Raw genomic sequence first — 22387 nt, 5'->3', positions numbered from 1 at the left:
TAGACCGCCTCACACTCTTTGTGTTCTAGGTAACTGTTTTTTCAAATAGGATCTTGCACTCTTTCCCAGGCCAACCAGACCCATGTCTCTCCAATGCCGTGTCCGGTTTACCAGTATCATTAACTTCTTTGCTGAGTCTACCCTTAAGCCCAAATCTTGATCTCTAACTCATGAACAGCTGGGATGATGAGGCATGAGCCACCCAGCCTGGCTGATACTTTAGAGCATTTCTGTGTTTGAGCTCATAGGCTCTAGACTTGCCTGCCATAGAATTCACTTTCCAATAGCTGCGTGCATTTCCAGAAGAGTAGCCTCCTTTAAAATATCCTCAGGTTCTACTATACAGGTAGAACGGCATTAGAAATAATGATCAGTGGCTGGTAGATTGGAAGAAAGGTGATCCTACATCTTTACATTTCTTGTCAACTAAAAAGGGGAGCTAGAACCAAACCTACCAATGTCTGGAATGTTAGTGGCCACTGGTTTTATTGTTTGTGTTATGCGCTTTTCAAAAAGGTAGATTAGAGACTGATAAAGTGGAATATATACCTTTTGTCACAGTCCCTTTCATCTTTGTGTCCATACTTATCCACTTTATACTTTCTGCATTCAGATCTGCCCAAAAAACTTTCTGATCCGCTAAGTCATAGTCAACAGAGAAAACCATCAGGTTCTTGTCAGTAGTTGTCAGAGTATCTTCTTTCAAGCTTCTCAACCCATACAGGAATAGTTTAAACTGGATTGCAACAAGCAGGATTGGCTCTGTACCTGTCAAATAAGAATTGCCTTCAACATAAGCATGAAGTAAACAATGAAGCCCAGCACTGACAAAGAAATACAGGGACACAAAAGCCTTTATTTTCTCACCGGAAGGACTAAGATACTAACTAGCTGAAATCAGAGTAGATTTTTGTAATATAATGATTAGAATTACAACCACAGTTTAAAGTTAATTAAAATAAAGGAATTAAAATAAAGCTTAAGTTGAAAATATTTTAAAAGTAAATATTTTGGGGAAGGAGGGTAGAAAATATAAATATCTGATCAGGCAATCCAAACTTGAGTCATGGATGCAGAGGTCAAAGTTATGGTTTCATTATGGTAACTTCTTATTACTACTTACAGCCTGATTAAATGTGAGACACAGTTGTGGAAGAATGGCTCCGGGAATGGGCTAGGATTTCCCTAAAAGCAAGCAAGTAGCATGAACATTAAATTGTAAGGAAGAAGATAATTTTGTGGTATTGGTGGAGGCCTTAAGAACTCAGAGCATGTGACCCACGTACCTGTTGCTTTACAAGTGTGGCTGTCGGGCTCCAGTGAGTAGCCAGGGTGACAGGTGCACAAGTATGAGCCCTTGGTATTGATACAGGTCTGACTGCAAGGCTGACTACCCGAATCCTTACACTCATCCACATCCTGGCAGATTTGACCACTGCTGTCCAGCTCAAAGCCTGGCTCACATGCACATACCTGAAGAAAGACACGAGAAGACATGGATATTTCCCAAAGAGAGTGGTGAAAAGGTGTGTGAAATGTTCATGGGGGTGTACTCCACAACCATGATTGTTCTCAGAATCAACTTTTCTTGGAGTCACTTCACTTGCCACCCCTCTGTATTATTGACCTGGCTGCATCCCTTCCACCGGTATGGGTCTTGAGCCAGGAAAGGTTCAAGCCCACACTGGTGAATGGTCAGGACAGCTCTGCTAGGTATTGCCTTAGAGAGGATGAGGAGTCATTTGAGGATGTCACCTACTTTCCCCAGACTAAATGTATGGTGACCAGAGAACCACCACTGGAACAACTTACAGGCCCAGCGGGGGACTGGTAACAGATGTGGGAACACAGTTGTGGGCTGCATTCTGTCAATGAGCACCGTCCACCTTCATCCGATCCATCTGCACAGTCTTCTTTCCCATCACACACCATGTGGAGGTTGAGGCAGGCCTGGGTGTCGCACTGGAACTCAGAAGTCTGGCACTTCTTAGGGAGGCCTGTAGGAAATGACCTTCTACGTAAGACTTTTATAATCTATTCCTCCCCCAACATCCTGCCCCACTGGGCTTCCCCATGGATTATCAAGACCCTCCACCTTGGGAAAGGAACGAATGACAGGTTCTGGAACTTCCCACAGTAACTTTTGCCCTGTCCCTCAGTGAAAGTGCCCTGCACTTACACTCAGCCTCATCACTGCCATCTCTGCAATCACTCTGCCCGTCGCAGTGCCACAAGTCAGGTATACATTGGTCCTTACTGGCACAGGTCCATTGCCTGGGACCACATGGAAGTGCCTCAACGTCACAGTCCTGAGGAGACACAGTGACAGTCAGCAGCCCCTGCTCTATTGTCTAGGAAGGGTTCTGAGAGGAAGATGAGGCCTAGGCTAAGAGAAAGTCTCCAGCTCCTTCCTCCCTCCTTCCCTTCCTCCCTCCCTCCCTCCCCTGTACCCCCCTCCCAGAAAGAAGGTCATAGGGAGCCTGAAAGCTCAGAAATAATACAATTACAGGAAACATCCCATAGCTGGGCTATAGGTAAGAATTTCTATAGGATACTAACCCAGATTAAAAACTAGGATGAGACATAATATATAATTAATATATAGCATATAATTATATATTATATATTTATAACAAACCTATTGAAGAGTTATAATTACATCAAGGAAGCAAAAGAGAAGGAATATATTTCAAAAACAAACCTGCCATGTCTAATACAGACCTCTGCAAATTCATCATTTCCTCTGAACTATTCAGAAGAGAGGAGACACATTTATGCACTTGCTTGATCCTTTGGATCATTTGAAACCACATGCAAGCAGTGGGTTCAAATCCAGGGTGCACCTTATAGGATGTGGCAGCTTTTGTAAGTGCTGCGATGACAAGTAAGCTGTTCATCTCTTCAGAGCAGATGGTTCAAATAGGGCATTTAAGACATAGCTATCATGTTCCAATACTGGTAAACCTTCTCCCGCAATAGAAATACCTCTTCAAGGTTGACTTTCAACAGCCTCCTGTGAATACTCTGTCTATTCAGTGCAGCTATGAGTAGCTTTCTGGACAGTATGTGTGTAGGTGGGGTGGGGGGGTAGAGTCAAGAGGCTTGAACTCTGGACCTGGGCCCTGTCCCTGAGCTCTTTAGCTCAAGGCTACCGCCCAACCCTTGAGCCACAGCCCCACTTCTGATTTTCTAGTGCTTAATTGGAGATGAGTCTCATAGTCTTTAGTGCCCTGGTTGGCTTTGAATCATGACCCTCAGATCTAAGGCTCCTGCATAGCTAGGATTATAGGCATGAGCCATTGTACCCAACTCAATTTCTTTTTTGGTGCTTTCTCAAATTTTCTGGAGAAAGGGTATGGTACTGCTATGATCTACAGTCAGCTCTCTATATCCATGCCCTCTGTATCATAGATGCAGAACTAACCAACTATCCAAAAGACCTGAAAGCCAGGAGCTGGTGGTTCACTTCTGTAAGTCTAGCTACTCAAGAGGCTGGGATCTGAGGATCCAGGTTTAACATTAGCCCAGAGAGAAAAAGCCATGAGACAATTATCTTCAATTAACAAACAAAAAGCCAGACATAGAGGTGTGGCAGATCAAATATTAGAGAATCTGCCTGGAATGTAAAAGTTAAGTGACAACTTGAAGCCCTGAGATTAAGCTCCAGTACCAACACACACACACACACACACACACACACTCCCTGAAAAAAATTTAAGTACATGTGTTGAGCGCACATGTTTTTCTTATCATTTTTAATCACTAAAACTACCACTTATACAACATATACATTGTACGTATTAAAAAGCATAAGTAATCTATGTAACATATGTAGGAAGATGTGGGCAGGTATATATAAATCCCATGCCATTCCACATGAGGGTCTTGAGCAGCTATAGGGTCTGGAATCCTTGAGGGGTCCTGGAACCACTCTCCTGTGGGTACTGAGAGACAAACAGACCTCAGTTGTTTTCTGAAGAATGAGTGTGCTACCTTCTCATCGGTTCCATCTTTGCAGTCTAGATCCCAGTCACATATCCACTCCATCAATATACATTCTCCACTCCTCGGGCACTTCACCTCCCCTGATGGACACGTCAGAGGCCAGGCACCAGAGCAGCCTTGTTCATCCGAGTGGTCCAGGCAATCTCTGTTCCCATCACAGTGCAGAGAGGAAGATATGCACTGGCCATTCTCACATTGAAATTCAAAGGGGCTGCATTTTTCATGAACTGCAAAGATAAAGTCTTAAATAAGAACTTACATATTCAACTGCCTGCTAACATTTCTTTGTAACCCCAAATCATTAGAATGCACTGTCACAATCATTTGCAGACATAACTAAAGTCTTCAAGTCACCCAATGTGTGGGTGCCCAGCCAAACAAGGTGACACTCAGCCTTCAGAAGATGGTGACCTTTTGTAGTCTGTTTAGAACCACACTTTTCATATTTTTAGGTAATTATACTATGTAAAGTGCCCTGAGTGTTCCTAAGCCCAGATGTGATAAGTCATAGGGGAAAACATTTTGTCAGTTAAGCTGTTAAGCGTGAGTTGTAGTTTTATCAGTTCAATATTAATGAATCAAGGTATATACATATATGTGATATCTTTAAAGAGAAACACATATATATACAATTAGGTTATCTATTGACAGTTAACAAAAACACTATAACCTATGACTCACACGAAGGTAGGCTAGAATTTTTCAAAAGCAACAGTTCAATGTCTGCTGATTCAGCATTCGAAATCTTTACAGAAAATAATCACCACGAATAAAAAAAAAAATTGGATACAGAAAGGTTCAAAATACTCCCAGGAAGCCCAGTGGAACTTACAGCATCTTTGTTCATCTCTTTGGTCAGAACAGTCTGGGTTCCCATCACATAGCCAGCTCTTGGGAATGCAACGGGTTTTGTTATCGCAAAGTAGAGAACAATCTTCAATGGGCTTCCAGCAGCCCAGCTCGTCAGACCCATCTGAGCACTGCTGAGCTCCATCACAGTGGAATTTCTCCTCTATGCACCTGCTTCCGTCCAGACACTGGAAAATCTCTTACACAGAAAGACCCAAACGTTTCAGTCACGTGGAAGATTCAAAAGTAGGTAAACTTTGTGAGCATGTGTTTTTCTTTTTTGTCAATCATGAGGTTTGAACTCGGGGTCAGGGCACTGTCCCTGAGCTCTTTTGGTCAAGAGTAGTGGCTCTACCACTTTGAGCCACAGCACCGCTTCTGATTTTCAGGTGGTTAATTATAGGCATGAGTATCACAGACTTTTCTGCCTGGGCTGGCTTTAAGCTGTGATCCTCAGATCTCAGCCTCTTGAGTAGCTAGTATTATAGGCAGGAACCATTCAGCACCTGGACATAAAGTCACTCTTGTTCTGGAATCTCCCTCCCAAACTGGGATCACCTGATCTCACTTCTAACATCTAGTTGATTCATAAACTAGAAACTTAAAAACTAAGTCATTTAAATAAGGCCCCATTTGGGGCCGGGAGTTTGGCCTACTGGTACAGTGCTTGCCTAGCATGCACAAAGACCAGGGTTGAATTCCTCAGTACCATATACACAGAAAAATCCAGAAGTGGTGCTGTGACTAAAGTGGTAAGCTCTAGCCTTGAGGAAAGCCCAAAGACAGTGTTCAGGCCCAGATTTCAAGTCCTGGAACTGGCAAAAAAAAAATAAGGCCCTTTTATGTGGTTACATGTTATATCACCACCCACTCATAGAAAGGCAATTACTGGAACTCTTAGCAAATTTGAAGAAGCAAGAAAGCAATGGGTAAGCACATGACTTAAATGGAAAACATGGTAATTCATACCTGAATTCTGATAAAATATGGCTTTCATCACTGTTAACTTGTTGAGGAAAGTTGGTATGATTCGAATTAAGTAAAGTCTTGTAACTCTTACCATGCACCTATGTTCCTGTCACAAAAGACTGAGGATGGAATAGGGGGACAGACCTGGTCTGTGGCAGAACTGAGAACAGTGTTCCTCATCGGAGCCATCCTGACAGTCACGTTCACCGTCGCAAAGGGACTTCTGAGAGATGCACTCCTTCCCATCTCTACAGAGGACCGAGGACGAGGTGCAAAGCACAGGAGGTGGAGGTGGGAGAGAAGGCAGAGGGGGGATGGCAGGAGCTGGTTCTTCATCCTCCGCATCTAGAGCAAACTGTTGCTTCAGCAAATCAGTCCAGGAGGGTCCCACACTATGAGTTCCTCCTACTGTCCCCTCTTCCAGAAAGCATGTCAACATTATTCTACTTTTACAAGGAAAAAAAAAAGTGAAACCAACCCAACTATTATACCCTGAGATTCAGTGTGCTTTATTAGGCTATTGGGTTTGAATTTGTGACTGCCTCCCTGGCAGTGGCCTGGAACAAAGGCCAACATAAAACATACTCATTTATTGAGATGCATAAATTATACCACTGAAAGTTGGTGCTCATCAGCTGCTATTAGAGTAACTGAACAGGTGTCTCAATGGTGGAATTGTTCACTTTATTGACACACTTCACTGCCTAAGAAATATATCCCTATACCTAACGTTTAACCAGCTAGTGAGTTGAAAAGTAAGGCAATTTAGACAGAAGAATGACTGATGAGTTTTTCTGTATTACTCTCTCTGGTTTCTGTTCCTTCTGAGGATAGCTAGCTCCATCTGCCAACAAACAGCCTGATACATATGCTAAGAACTCCTCTTTCTGCCCCATGATCTAAGATCAGATGCTTTTAGCTCTTTACCAAAGGCCTATATGGGAAAAAAAGGCAAGTAAAGTAAGCTTTCATCAGATTCATCTGAATTGCTCTGACACAACATCCACACAAGCGAGAATGCTACTTTTCCTGGGGCACAGTGACCATCCCTAATCCAAAAGTCTAAAATCCAAAATACCCCCCAAATTGGAGATTTTGTGATTGTGTACATGAAGTTACAATAGAAAATTTTATGCCCAATCTCAGGGGACAGGTCACAGAGAAAATGTAAGAGACCAAACTATTGCACTAAGATTCTTCAAATGGAATGTATGCATTGTATAGGAAACATAAATGAATTTCATGGTGATACTTGGGACCTATCCCCAAAATGTCTCATTATGTATAAGCAAATGCTTTCAAATCCCAAACACTTTCTGTTCCCAAACGTTTTTGGATAATGACACATCCATACCTTAGAAATGTCACAGAGTTCCCTGCAAGATGTTACTTGCTAAGTGTTCCATGAATAAAACTTAAATGAGAGAGTTTCTTAGTGTAAACTGATTTCATTATTGCTAGACTAAGAGCATTAGAGTATGATAATGTGCAAAGAGATTTCCAAAAGGCATTGTGATGTAAAAACTTCTTTGAATCCTGCCACAAGCCAACTCACTTGGCCACTTCTACAAATGTGTTAGCTTCTTTATTTCCAGAATATGGGCAAATTAGGAAGAAGGCCTGCTGAATTGTGGCTTCGGACAACTGCAAAGACAGACTTAGAGATGCTCAGTATTTTATGGTTAAAAAGATACACTGAAAGGGTACCGTGAGGGCCGGGAGTTTGGCCTAGTGGTAGAGTGCTTGCCTAGCATGCATAAAGACCCGGGTTGGATTCCTCTGTACCACATACATAGAAAAAGGCTGGAAGTGGTGCTGAGGCTCAAGTGGTAGAGCACTAGACTTGAGAAGAGTCCAAGGTCAGTGTTCAAGCCCCATGACTGGCAAAAAAAAAAAAAAAAAAAAAATGAAAGGGTACCGTGAAGCACACAGGTGAAAGAATAACCCAATAAAAGTTGACTCGCCTTGTACTTCCTGGTCCTCTGCCAAGATGATCATTTTCCTTATGTATGGCTCCTTTAGTACAGAGAAGGGCTCCAGTGTTTTCCTGTTCCACAGCACAAGATCTGTCGTGTCCACAGTGACCAGGTAGGGCTCGTGGGCCACTATCATCCCATCACTCCAACTCCAGGACTTGTTCAAAGAGTATGTTCTGTTTTTGAGAAGACTCAGACTTTGCAAGCCTAAGGAAGAGTCAGGTCTTAGAAGATGATGCTGAATAAGAGGTCTAGGACCAAGGATGAGGGTGTACTGGAAAGTGTGTATGTGTACTGGAATCGGTGTATGGATTCCAGTTGAGTGGGGTTCAAAGACGAACTGAAAAGAAGCAAATACCCTTCTTATCAAACATTGTAGGTTTTTGTTATATATGTAAAAAAAATAACACATATAAGATGTGTACTAAATATATTGGGCCACCAGCATGTAGCTGTAGGCCTCAAGGATGGCTTTGGGGGAAGAAAATAAACAAATTCATCTGCCTGGGTATAACTTGTTTCAATTGTCATCTTGTTTGCTATGGAAGTTCATTTCCATTATTTCTATTTGCAGAAGTAGAAACAAATTGTAAATATGGTAAAAGCTAGCAAGTATTTTCAAACACCTATTAAGTAACTGCTTACAAGATTTTCTATGTTCTGAATCTCATAATAGACTTTTAGGCAGTAGATGAGCTTACGTGACTTATGTAAACTTTCTCAAGCTTAAAAGTTAAAGCCTATTTTAAACTAGAGCTTAGGATAGCCAAGATAGGTAGAAAAGATGATTTTGCAAAATTCTCACACAAAGAAATGGTTGAGGTGATAGATATGTTAATTATACTGATTTGATCATTCCATACTGTATACATATGTGAAAATGTCATACTGTACCCCATAAATATGCATGATTGTTGTGTTAATAAAAATTTATATATATATATATATATATATATATATTCCTAGCCCAGAAAAAAAAAGTAATAACAAACGTGAAGGAATGATTAGAAGTACTACACTGAAATCAAGACTGTTCCCAGCTAGCTAATCCCCTCACATGTTTGCGTACTGCATTAATTGTAACACACTTACCCAATTTTTTGGTGATCCAGAGGACAGTGGCAGAGCCCAAATCTAAGGCCATCCGAGTATCCGCCATCCAGTTGGCTCTCTGGATTTCCTGTCTGTTTTTGCCATCAAGGGTCATGCTTTGTAAGGGCTTCCCACTTTCCACCCAGTACAGAGCCTTCCTGGGCCAGTCGAGCAGCAGCTGCAGTATAATGCTGTGGGTGCGGTAGAGGGTGTGTGTGTCTACACCAGGAATTCTGGTTTTCTGGATAGTACCTCGGTCACAGGGCAGCCAGTACAGGTTCCCAGTTGATATGTCCACATTCGCTGAGCAGACTGTAGGAGGAACAGTAGCAGCTCCATGAGAAAAAGGTTTCAAGTATATTCCTACAAGGGCTCAAACTGGATCAGGAAGAAAAGAAAGACAAGGGAGGCAGGAGGATGTGAAAGCCAATGTTTTTTATTTATGAGATGAATCTTATCACACTTACTGGTGGTCCAACATTTGCCACTGAAGTTTCTTAGGTCGACCTGGCAGTGGCAGTAGTGGCTCTGTTTTGTATACTGGGTGTTTACATATGTGGAAAAGCTTGTATTTGAATGCATATCTATATTCCTTCTTCTCACAGGTAAATATGGAAATCAATCAGTTACATGCCAAGCAAGTAGAACTGAGATTACCAGAGGAAAGCAAAGATTAGGCCAGTGATACCACTACAGTGTCTGGAAGGTCACCTGTAGTTGGCACAGGCAGTAAGAATATCTATAGCTAGAAGACAGGGGCATGAACATCAAGGGAGCCATTGCTAAATGTGAATAATTGATCAAGGCCCCAACCTTCAAACTATACTTATTGTTCCTACCACATCCACTGGCACTAGGCCACAGCCAGCTGGGGTTCAGCTAATCTAGAATGAAGCTTGAGAACATTACTAAGCTGGGGTTCAGCTAATCTAGAATGAAGCTTGAGAATATTACTAAGCTGTCCAGCCAAAGTGCCGGTTCCATTCTGGGAGGTGTCAACTTCAATACCTGTTTCTTGAAATGCACATTCAGTGCACATAGTTCTCTTTTATTTTTGTCATGCGTTAGATAATTTTGTTTAGCAAAAGGAGATTATTAAATGCATCCATTTAAGTCAGATATCTCAAGTAGCTAAAGAGGTCTTGACCCTTTAGGTAACAAGGCTCAACATTCCGTCAGACCCTTCACTGACACTGAAGAACCTGGCAGGAGAGTGACTCAGGTTGATCTGAAGGCACATAGTTCTACTTTTGTAGGATTTTTTTGAGGCCTAGAGATAGAACATATCCAATAGGGAGAATAGAGTCTGTTGCTTTTTGGCAGGGTGCTGGTTGCACAGTATACAGTTCCTAACTTCAGCAATACTAGAAGCCAATAGAGACAAATAAATAAATTATATTGATCTACTGAAAGTACTACTCGACTCATGACTTGTTTTCCTATATTTTACTCATATAGGTTTAGTATTCCATATTCAAAATGCTTGGGACTAGATATATTTGGAAGAGGGATATTTCCATGTGCATAATACAATATCTTTAAAGATCAGACCAAAGGTTAAACACAAATTTCATTTGTGTTTCATCTTATCACACACAAGTAGTCTGGAAGTATTTTTAACGCAATGTTTTCAGCACACTGGTATTTGGTAACTCTACCTGAGTTCAGGGATGGAATTTCCCATCTATCACATCACATGGGGTTCATAAACTTTCTAATTGGTGGTTTTGGAGTACAAAGGTTTTTTTTTTTTTTTGAGCTGCTTAATTTGTTCCCTGTACTCCAGTTTGTTTTCATTAATTGAATCTACAGAGTAGAGCTTTGCTATCATTTCCCAACACACTTGAGCTTGCAATCTGACATTATGTGACCATTTGCATCATGAAAATTTTAAGTACTACAAATCAAGGTGTGGTTGTCTTATGTATTTTTTATTTGCTCATCAGGAACTAGCAAGTAATTGCCCTTGTGTCAAATCTGGGCTCTTGCCTGCTTTTAGACATATGTTTGGTAGAACCTACCAAATTATATATCCATTATCTATGACTACATTCATGATACAATGGCTGAGTGGCTACCAAAATGGGCCTATTTAGTATTGGGTATTTCATAAAAAACGTTTGCCAAATCTTAGTCTTGACATACAAAAGTGATAAAGTATTACTAATACAGATTAATCATAATGTGTCATGTCTACAGCCATTGATTTTTAAATACCATATAAAAATCAAGGACATTTACCCAACCACCCAGAAACAAGGACATACTAAACCCACTAGCACAACAATGTTCATTGCAGCACTATTCACCATAGCAAAGATATGGAACCAACCTAGATGTCCCTCAGTTGATGAGTGGATCAACAAGTTGTGGTATTTGTACACAATGGAATTCTATGCTGCTGTCAGAAAGAATGACATCGACCCATTTGTTAGGAAATGGAAAGACTTAGAAAAAATCATATTAAGTGAAGTAAGCCAGACTCAAAGGAACTTAGGCTCAATGGTTTCCCTCATTCGTCATAATCAGTAGAAACCTTGGGCTGTATTAGCAGAGATTTGCAATAGAGCAAAATCTTGATACATAAGGACATAGAATGTGAAGCTAATTGAAAGGACCTCCAGGATAGTGAAACAAAAGCCATATAATGAATGATTGTTGTCCTTAATGTATTATGTTGTCTCTCATCTCCTTTGCTGTCCCTTGGTTATCTCATATTGGTATAGTATCTCACTTTGTTATCTGATATATTGAATTTATTTGTATTTGGATATTTGAAATTTGATAGGGAAGGGGGGAAAACCAAGATGGGTGGGGAATGTGGGGGGGGGAGGGAAACGGGTACCAAGACATGTGAAAGGGTATCAATGTATGTGAATTAATGCACCTTCTATCTGGCAAATATCATGTAACCCTTTTACTAATTACAATAAAAAAAAAGAAAGAAAAAAAAATCAAGGACATTTTTTCCTAGTATTTGAAATTTAGAAAAGAAGCAATTTATGCCACTGTTGAAGTAATTCTAACAAGTCTTCATCACTTAACCTTTATATCACTTATATAAACATAAGGGTCTCACTAGACTGGAGTCAAAACTACATCTAGCCAGGTGCAGTGGCTCACGCCTGTAATCCTAGCTACTCATGGTTCAAAGCCTGCCAGGGCATTAAAGACAATGAGACTCTTATCTCCAATTAATCACTAGAAAATGGGAAGTGGGACTCTGCCTCACAGGTAGGGTGTAGCCTTGAGCTGAAGAGCTCAGGGATAGCGTCCAGGCCTAGAGTTCAAGCCCCATGACCCACAAAAGTAAAAAAAACCTACATCTATTTGCTGGACACCAGTGGCTCATGCCTGCAATCTTAGCTACTCAGGAGGCTTAGATGTGAGGATCGAGGATCAAAATCAGCCCAGGCACAAAAGTCCATGAGACTCTTATCTCCAATTGACCACCAGAAAACCAGAAGAGTGGTGCTGTGGCTCAATGTGGTACAGCACTAGTCTTGAGCTGAAGAGCTTAGGGACATGCCCAGGCCCAGAGTTCAAGCTCCACCATCAGAAAAAAGAAAAGAAAATTACATTTATTCAATGACTTCTTTACCTGTTCTTATTATACAGTAAGAACATACTCATAGACTGTTAAATCCCAACTCTACATTAACTTCAAATACACGAATTCAATATAAAAATGGATTTTGACCATGCACTGGTGGCTAGCCCTTGTAATCTTCGTTACTCAAGAGGCTGAGATCTCAGGATTGAAGTTCAAAGCCAGTCTAAGCAGAAAAAAAATTTTGTCAGACTCTCATCTTCAATTAATCAGCAAAAACACTCAACTGTAGTTCAAGTGGTACAGTGCCAGCCCTGAGTGAAAAAGGTAGATGAGAGCTTGAGGCCCTAAGTTCTTTTCCCAGTACCAGTATAAAAAATAAATGTTTATCAGTGGCTAGGCACTGGTGGCTCACATCTGTAGTCATGATTTAAGACTAGCTTTAGCAGAAAAGTCCACTCAACTCCTCCAAAATAACCAGCAAAAATAATCAGCAAACAGCAGGGCTGGGGATATGGCTCAAGTGGTAGAGCATTAGCCTAGCAAGGATGAGGTCCTGAGTTCAAACTCTCATATTGCCCCCTGCAAAATGCTGAAACAACATAAGGATCTTACAATAAAGAATATCATGTATTTGGTTATTTTCAGAACATATTTTACATATATTTTATAGCAGTCAACTTTATGATAAGCCTATGCTAAGTTCTGTATACACAGTTTTTCCTCAATGTGTTAGAAAGCTACTCATCACCATGACAAACTATATGAGCACACATACTGGGCTTTCAAGTGCAAACATTTCTTTACTATCTTTTGGATTTGCATAGGGGAAGAACTTCCACAAAAGCAGATTCTTTTCAGATTTCTCTTCATGCATGTGAAATCATTCTTGCGTAGGTGAGTTGACTTATTAGTAAGAACATCTATCTTTCCTTTGTTTGATTCTGCCATCTACAGAGAATTCATATGTTCGTCTGTTAAAGTTTTAATCACAATCTTAAACAGATGAGGTTGAAAGTCCAATTGGCAGGACCATAGAAGAAATACTTCGTGAAGAGATACTTCATTTCTGAAATAGAACTTGAGTCCATCTAGTTTTAGACTAGGAATTAAATCTGAAATTTTGGCTTCAGTTTTCAATATGAAGGGCTCATGTGGTAGAATCCCAAAGTTCAAATCGCAATACTGCCCCCCAAATCAACCTGAAGACAAGATTAATATATACAAAATAAAACATTAATGCTTTGATGAATAAGCTAAGAAAACCATTGACTTATGAACAAGTCTAGATAGTAGAGGTGACACTGTTTGCTTTTATTGAGTTTTTAACCACTACAGTACTTGTATCTTTAATGTGCTTCAAAGACTCATGTGTTGCTATTGGGCTATTGAACTTTGAAGAGAAGGGGTACAGAGGCTGGTCTTTATGTTACTAGAGCTATGTTTGTTTTTGAAAAGGATTGTGGATATCCAGCCTCTTTCTCTCTCTTTTCCTCCTTGGCCATGGAGAGAACAGTTTTATTCCATCATGCATGTCCTGTCATTGTCATCTAGCATCCCCCACCCCAAACAAAAGCAGTGCATCTGAACAAAGGAGGATATTCTTAGGAGAGGATCACAAGGGCTCCATAGGTATGGGCCAATGATCATATAAAATGATGCTTATCAAAATGAACTTCAAGAAATTGACACAAGAGATTTTATATTGTAGTGTCTTCAGTTCTTTTTTCTCCTTCTGTTTTTCCCCCCTTTGTCACTATTTTTTATTTCTGTATTCTTTGTCTTATATGTACATTTATCTGATTTGAGGAGGGGAAGGAGAAGCACAGAAATGGTGGAACAAAAGGTGAACTAATTCAGCAGTGATACTAGACACTTTTGAAACTGAGCTATATATCGTGGAGGAAGGAGTGTTGGATGGGGAAAATGGAGAAAATAAGGGAAGACGTGATACTGTTGTTCAAAAAGAAATATACTTAATACCTGATGTACATAACTGTAACCCCTCTGTACATCACCTTCACAATTAAAAAGTATTTTCTTTTAACTTCTTCTCCTTATAGGTTGATTGTTTCCACTATTTATTGTAGTAAAAGAAAGCTGAGTAGCACAGCCAAGGCTTCATACTCAACAGTAACTCCAGCTAAAGTGAAATCATCAGTCTTTTACATATCCTTGATAGAATAATTGAAACACAGAAACCAGTTAGCAAGATCAGCCAGATGGGGAAAGCCAGCTTAATTAAGGGAAAAGATATTCTCATTCATGGGTCTCTCTAGACAGCCATGGAATACATGGGACCATGGCTGCCCCTTTCAGTTTCTCTTGAGTATTTTCTAAGCCAAGTATTGAAAGCATCTACATGCCAAGCATTGCATACTCCCACTAGGTTCCGGATAAATTACACCGCACTGAAGGATGGCTCAGAGACCTATATGTCCAATGATACTTCTTGCGGTAAAGCCAGTCCTTCATATTTGGCAGATTACCCAGGGTAAAGATATTTAGAAATCTAATTAGTCACTCAAGAACTCAAGTCTCAGCTTTCTTTTCTAAAGATGTTTGCATTTTGGATAAGTACAGAAAATGTAAGGGTGGGGTGTGGCTTTTCAGAGCGTGGGAGGGAAGAGAAAGTATATATTAGCATATTAAGAAAATGGTTTTGCTAGTTCTCTCTGAAATCTGCATTGCAAACTGCTTCTATATTAGTGTAAGAAAAATCTGCAATGCAAAACTGAAGAATGAAAAGCCCTTTTCTATCCTTCCCTGACATAAGGCCAGAAAAACTTTCAAATCTATTACTAGATTATGATTCTCTAAATCATAATCTTCTAATAGTCTATACCTGCCACCTAATGGAAAGGGTGAATCAGAAACACTTAGAAGTTAAATTAGCTAAGACTTCCCTTTGTTATGAAAATTCATTCAGATCAGAATAGATAAAGTTTCATAGTGATAGGTATTTTAGAATCAGAAAACAAAAGAGAAAGGGGAAACAAGATAACCACCTTAACTTACCTGTATGTTCTGTCCAAATATCTTGCATTTGTCCTGAATTCCCAGTTGAGTAGACCAAATGTCCCTGGGCATTTGTCCAATAAATCAGATTCCTTCTCCAGTCGATATCCAATAAGTAGATGTTTCTAGGGTGCTCTTGAATTAGGGTTTTCTCTATAGCAGATCCCATAGAGCCAACTTTCAACAAGTACAGATGTTTGCCAGAAGAAAAGACAAGTTTTAACTCTATGAAGGAAAAGAAGAGGTTTTTCAAAGGAGCCGATAGTCCCTTCTTTTTGTTTTTATTGTTTACATGCCATTTCCATGCACATACAAATGTATTCCAATCAATCTCACTCCCATCATTCTCTCTAACCCTTTCTCTTATGACTCTCCCTTACTTTCTTAAAACAATTTCAACATGTGTAATGGTTCTTTTCTCATATATGCAAGCCATCCAACCTGGCAGCATTCATCTTCAATCACTCTGCTTTGTGAGCACAACCACTCCAAAACCACCAACAGGTATATCCCCCACACCTACAAAGCACCTTTTAGTGTATACTGAAATTGCATCATAAGGTTTCACCATGGTATTATATATATATATATATATAATACATATATATGGTAGATTGCTCAGAATAAGCCTCTATATTGCTTTCTCATTCCCTGCATACCCAAACCCTTATTGATCTACAGCTTTTTTTTTGTTTTTGGTGGGTCATGGGACTGAAATTCTGGGCCTGGGTGTTACCCTGAGCTCTTCAGCTCAAGGCTACCACCCTACCCCTTCAGCCACAGCACCGCTTCTGGTTTTCTGGTTGTTAATTGGAGAAAAGAGCCTCATGGACTTTAGTGCCCAGGCTGGCTTTGAAACACCATCCTCAGATCTCAGCTTCCTGAGTAGCTAGGATTATAGGCATGAGCCACCTCTCCCAGCTTGATCTGCAGCTTTTGATATTGTTTATATCCTTATATAGCCACAGTGAATTACAGAATTATTCACCCTCTTAAAGTTTTCCCTCTCTTCTTCACTACCACCTAAACAGTTACATAGTCATCATCCCCTCTGAAGAATGGTCCCAAGAAAGGGTTTGTCTACTGCCTGTACCTGAAGCACACATACCACCTGACTTCAATTGCTTCTAGAGGAGTGGATTGGTTAAGCAAAGATCAGTGCTGCTCAGCTTTCCCAAGGCACTGGTTCATTTGGATTTTTGCTGAAAGGCTAAAGTAGAATTATGACGAGAGCTAAAGTAATGATGCACTTTGATTGAATACCATTTTGATATAAAATAATGTTATGTACTTTACATTAATTAAGGAAAAATACTCAGATATTTGCATTTAACAGAATAAAATATATAGTACTCAAAATAAAATAAAGTAGACTGTTTTCCATTACAGTTCATTATATCATGATTTCATTGACAGATATTACTGAAAACTATATTTAAAGTTTTTACAAAGATAGTTTGAATCAGATGCCTGTGACACATAGCTATAATCCTGACCACTCAGAAGCCTGATATCTAAGAATCTCAGTTCAAAGCCAGCCTGAGTAGCAAAACACATAAGACTCCTATTTCCTATTAACCACCAAAAACAAATGCCAAAAGTAGAGCTGTTGCTCAAGTGGTGGAGTGTTAGCCTTAAGCAAAAAAGCTCAGGAACAGTGCCTAGGCCTTGAGTTCAAGTCCCAGGACTGGCATATCCACACGCAAAAAAACATTTGAACTTGAACATGAATATTAACTAGAAGCATGGCTTAAATGATAATGCACTTGCATAACAAGTGCCTAGTGTTCAATCTCCAGTGATGTAGAAAAATTTAAAGCAATGCAAATATTTAAATAATTTATTCATTTTAAAACCTCAATATTGCACAGATAAAAGCCAAGTATGTTGGGTAAGATGTTCAAATGGTTTTTTTTTAGCATTAGTCTTTTGAAGGTGAACTAGCATATGGAGAATTTACATTAGCAATACAAAAGTAAGACAAAATTGAAGAACAGAATTTCTGGAGCCAGGAGTTTGGCCTAGGAGTAGAATGCTTGCCTAGCATGCATGAGGACCGGGTGTGATTCATCAGTACCACATACATTAAAAAAGCCGGAAATGGTGCTGTGGGCTGCTAACTCTAGCCTTGAGAAAGCCCAAGGACAGCTCTCAGGCCTTGAGTTCAAACCCGAGGACTGGCAAAAAAATAAATAAGTAAATAAAATAATGATACAAGTGACAACAAAGACAAAGTGAACTATACCAAACCCAAAAGGCATGTATCCATGGTCTTAATGAATGTAGTACTTGAAATAGGCAGATTCCTATGGGCAGACCATAGAATTGTAGCTGGCAGGGACTATAAAAGGGCAGAAAAGGAGGGACAATGCTTAAAAACTTCAGAGTCTAGGAAGCTGCCACATCATATATAGAGTACTGTTCACTTAACCATACTACTCTGGACCTGGCTCCCTCGAGTTCAGCCCATTTTACCTGGTGTACTTACCACTGCAGGTACCAGAAGGTAAAAGAAACAGTCCCTCTGGACAAACACACTTATAGCCCTTGGGGTGGACTGGGGATAGGAGGCATACGTGGCTGCATGAACCAGGAACACATGCTGGGTATCTGCCTGTTTAAATAGAGATATCGGAGAGCATATTTCAGATTTATTTATCCAGGCTACTTTAAAAATCAAAATAGAAAAAGAGGTAAGTCATTTTTGCCTTAAGGAAAGGTTGAATATACTTAAGGACTTGGTTGTGGGTTTGACCTTTGAATCCCAATGGTCTCCTGATTTTCTTTCAGTTAACTATCTATCTTAGGCCAGAGCCAATAGAACTTCAACTAACAGCATCTTTTCCCTTGGAGTTAAGACAAAATGACTGTCTCCCTGGATTAGTGGAAGGTTCCCTTAGAGAGGGCAATTTTCTGATGAGCTTTTCAAATCCACATAAGCATTATATGAGTTGAATATGATGTAGAATTTCAAGTTAACAAAAAAGTTTTGTAACTACTTTCTGTAGGCAGGATAGCAGATTTTCTTCAATTTTCCTTTTGTCAGTTAACATGAGAGGGAGTAAGCTAGTCTAGTCTCTCTGCAAATAGCTTCTTGTCCTAGGTTTTCTGTATTCCAAACCTTAAAATCAGATGGATGCACTAGACAGACACAAGATCCTTGGAATGTGTCTCCTGGGATTGCCTTTGCTGATTGATCTTACTTAGAAGTTCATTGGAAGTCTAGGATACCCGGATAATTTCCTTTCCTCAAAAGAGCAAGTATCCAGGAACTGAAACAGCACCTTAGGCAGTTACAGTGGCTCATGTTCTGATTCAACATTTCCCAAGTAAGCCTTGTACTTACTTGTAGGCTGCTGGGACTTGTGGAAGACTGAAAATGCAGACACAGAAGCATCCAATAACATCTTTCTCTCCCTAGGATTGTGGGGCGAGGTATGAAACAGCTGTGTTTCATTTGCCCAGAAGAAAGAGTTGTCAAATACAGCTAGTCCTATTGGGGCTTCATATTCCAAGAAGATCTTAGGAAAGGTGTGCCTCCCGCGGCCATCCACTTTCACTGTCTCTACAGACTGAAGGAGATCTCGTGAGAGCATGATATTACAAATAACTGATGTTAGTGTCTCTCCCACCCCCAACAGCTTGGGCATTGATTCATATCTGTACTTGATATCAGCTTGATGCAGATGACAAGAAGACTCATGGATGCCAATACTAAAGTTAACAGCACTGCTTCTTGTACAAATGTGTTGGAAAAGAGGTTACTCTAACTTAGGATTTAAATATAGACACTGTATAAAGTTCTTTCTCTCTGTTCTCCAAACAGCCTTATAAGGCAGATATTCTATAACTTTCAGAGAGGGCAACATAGCTAGACAAAAATCACAGCCAGGAAATTTCAGGCCTAGCAGCATGACTCACAAGCCTGTGATTTTTTACATTCTTGTCTTTCAGTTTGGCATTTCTGAAAATGAGAGACCGTGAGCTGCAACATTAAAACTTAGAAATCTAAGTATAAAAAGTATTTCTGAATTACCTAAATAAATACTATTTACTTTGATGGATGTAGTCTGAAAAACTTAAAAGATTGTTGTACCGAAGGTATCACACAGACCATGGCTTGCACTAATGAGAACTTCCAATATAATCTAATATAGAATATGTTAGAAAAGCACATCAAGTCTCCCAGATGCATTGCCTAGAGATGCTATGTAGTTACACCTAGTCTGTCCACCTCACAAACAATTTGTAGTCCTACCTTGTTTTTCCTCAATTTTCATACCCAGAAGGTAGTTTAGAGTTGATATAAGATATAAGAGAACATTGTACATAGCTACTTAGCTTCAGAGTCCTACCAACCTTCAACTAAAACAGTTTACCTTATCCTCCAGACCTATCTGTGTACCTTTTTATAGCCACTGATCCAGTAGAGTCTGCCATTCAGGTGGTCAAGTGTCAGCCCTAAAGGTTTCTCTGCCGTCACAACTGCCAGCACCTTCCTGTCGGAGCCATCCATTCCTGCAGCTTCAAGAGTCCTCACCCCTTCCTCACCTTGATTTACCCAGTACAAGTACCTGCCATCAGGAGAACAAGGTGTTGAAGGGTCTTTCCCACTAGCATGCAGGCACACATTATTCTGGACAGCCCATTGAGAAAAATGGGCTTTCTCATAGGAACTTCAAACTACTGTGTAGCTTATGATGCTAAAGATGTCTGCTTCTACCCTCACTAGGTTCAGGAAAATTTGGCTGCATAATCTTCGATCTGAAGTTCTTGTGGGAGCATGTGGCATCTAGTTTTAAAAGCTTATCCTATTGATTTCAAATGATGTAGTTTCAAAAGAAACTACTTACTTCTTTTCAGGAAATAAAACTAGCTGTTCTGGCACAACATCCTTTTCCAAGACCTTGACGTAGCCTCGGCCATCACTTAAGCCAGCCCAGATGACTCTTGCAGAGCTGCTAGTCCAGTACAACTGGCCGGTAAACCAGTCCAAAGAGACACTGTTCACGGATGTAAGTTCTAGGGACACAGAAAATGGCATTACATTCCTGCATGCTTTTATGTCTCTCCTACCTTGGAAACCGAAACTTAGACCTGATTCTTCTAAGTCTTCAGATTTCAGGTTATAAAGTAAGGTAAATGAGACCCAAGAAAGAAAGGCCAGAGATAAACGAGGGTGTTTCCAATGTGCAGAAGTTGCATGGAAGGTAGAAGAAAAAGCGGGGAATCTGAGCGCCTACAGCTTCTGCTCAGGCACTAGCCAGAGGGAGAAATTCAAGAGCTCTGCCACTTAATTGCACCCCACAACGTTTCTACGTTCCAGCCATTTTACCAAACCCTTCACATGCAGTGTCTAGTTTAATCCCCTCACTGACCCAGTAAGGCAAGTACTAGCTAGTAAAGAAGGCAAACAAAAAGGGGTGAAAAACTTGCCCACGGTCACAGATCTACCTGAGACTATATCCCAAGACTTAATTCCTTTATGTCATAAGTAACGTTCTATGAGGCCCCCCATGCAGATAAACTGCCAGTCTTATGTCACATTGGGCTTTTTATATACTAGTGCTTTCTGACAGGAGATGGTCCACAAGGATGGATGTGCTTCTTACACTATGTTTGACCAGTGTTATCGTTTGGATGTGAGGTGTTCTTTAAAGTTTCTGTGTGTTAAAAATCTTGGTCTCATAATGGGAACACTACTAGTAGAAATCTTTAAGAGGTGAAGCTTAGTGGAATGTTTTAGGACATTGTTAATATTCTTTGATTGGAATGATGAGGCACTAGTCTTTTCCTCCTTCTCTTTGCTTCCTGGCTACCCTACAGTGAGAAGCTTCCTCCACCAAATATGTTTACTATGATGTCCTTATCTCATCACAGGCCTAAATTAATATGGCCACTGATTGTGGACTGAAACCACCAAAAATGATAACTATTTTTACTTTTTTTAAAGCTGGTAATATTTTTTAAAGTTGGCACTGGTTAACATATATAGTTTTAAGCAGCTAAGACTCTTAACCTGGGTACAGAGGAAGAGAGGTTGGCTTCCCAAGGACAAACACATTTAAAACTTCATCCACCCAGAAGTACATGCTTCTTTCAAGGTTGTATGTAATAGAACAGGGCCTCGATTTTATTGGTATCAATGTCTCATAGATGCCTGTCTTTCGATCCAGGATACCAAGCTCTTGCTCTGATGCAATAAGAATTTTAACATCATCATCTGCAATAGAAAGCAATAACAACATTATTATGAATCTTTTTTCAGGTATTTCCTGTTAACTAAAGGTATTACCCTATTTTCCTTGTCCAGATCTACTTATCCCAAGCATCGCACTAAGCATATTCACAGGACACCATTAAAAACTGTTATTACAACTGACAGCTTGAGCACTGACGATTAGAGAGACCACTTCTGTATGGAAAGAGTAATGTCATCTCTAGTACCAATTGTATATATCACTTTTCTCTATAATCATGGCTAACAATATACAGAAGGTTGGCCTTGCTTAATTAACTTACCTATAGCTTGACAGTCGGTGCCATTATAAAGCTGGTAACCTTGAATACAGTCACAGGAATAAGAGCCTGGTGTGTTGTGACAGAGTTGGCCACATGGACTGTATGCCATGGAGCACTCATCTATATCTGATGACAGAGAGTTGTAAGTTAGAAATAACCTGGGAGCAACATCTTCAGTATCATAGTTCTTTTGAGCCATTTCCATATGCTTTTTGAACATGTGGAAATGATTATGCTAGGATTTGGAATAGTTTTATATGTATGTATGTATGTATATATATATGTATATGCATTTATAGTTATAGTTACAGCTATATAGTGATTATAAGTTAACAGAAATTGTAATATAGGCACCCAAGATATTTGGCTAGTATAGAATACTGATCTGTGTTATCCTAGCAATATT

General features: G+C 40.0%; 1 protein-coding gene across 1 annotated transcript in view; it reads right to left on the bottom strand.

Moving 5' to 3' along the window:
- The window catches only part of LOC150049181 (prolow-density lipoprotein receptor-related protein 1-like), a 45311-nt gene that overhangs the window by 12539 nt on the left and 10385 nt on the right, over positions 1-22387 (bottom strand). The window contains exons 8-23 of the mRNA XM_090353658.1: positions 21982-22107; positions 21479-21682; positions 20313-20481; positions 19865-20033; positions 18806-19031; positions 17948-18073; positions 15460-15684; positions 8892-9203; positions 7788-8006; positions 5968-6168; positions 4838-5053; positions 3994-4232; positions 2180-2309; positions 1813-1997; positions 1287-1473; positions 550-768 (exon numbers count right to left, since the gene is read on the bottom strand). Coding sequence (XP_090209784.1) covers positions 550-768; positions 1287-1473; positions 1813-1997; positions 2180-2309; positions 3994-4232; positions 4838-5053; positions 5968-6168; positions 7788-8006; positions 8892-9203; positions 15460-15684; positions 17948-18073; positions 18806-19031; positions 19865-20033; positions 20313-20481; positions 21479-21682; positions 21982-22107 — 3153 coding nt within the window. The remainder of the gene's footprint in view (positions 1-549; positions 769-1286; positions 1474-1812; positions 1998-2179; positions 2310-3993; positions 4233-4837; positions 5054-5967; positions 6169-7787; positions 8007-8891; positions 9204-15459; positions 15685-17947; positions 18074-18805; positions 19032-19864; positions 20034-20312; positions 20482-21478; positions 21683-21981; positions 22108-22387) is intronic.

Source organism: Megascapheus bottae, chromosome 20 (genome assembly GCF_031878675.1).
Source record: "Megascapheus bottae isolate mThoBot1 chromosome 20, mThoBot2.hap1, whole genome shotgun sequence".
Classification (NCBI taxonomy): domain Eukaryota; kingdom Metazoa; phylum Chordata; class Mammalia; order Rodentia; family Geomyidae; genus Megascapheus; species Megascapheus bottae.
This window is presented reverse-complemented; position numbering and strand designations above follow the sequence as displayed.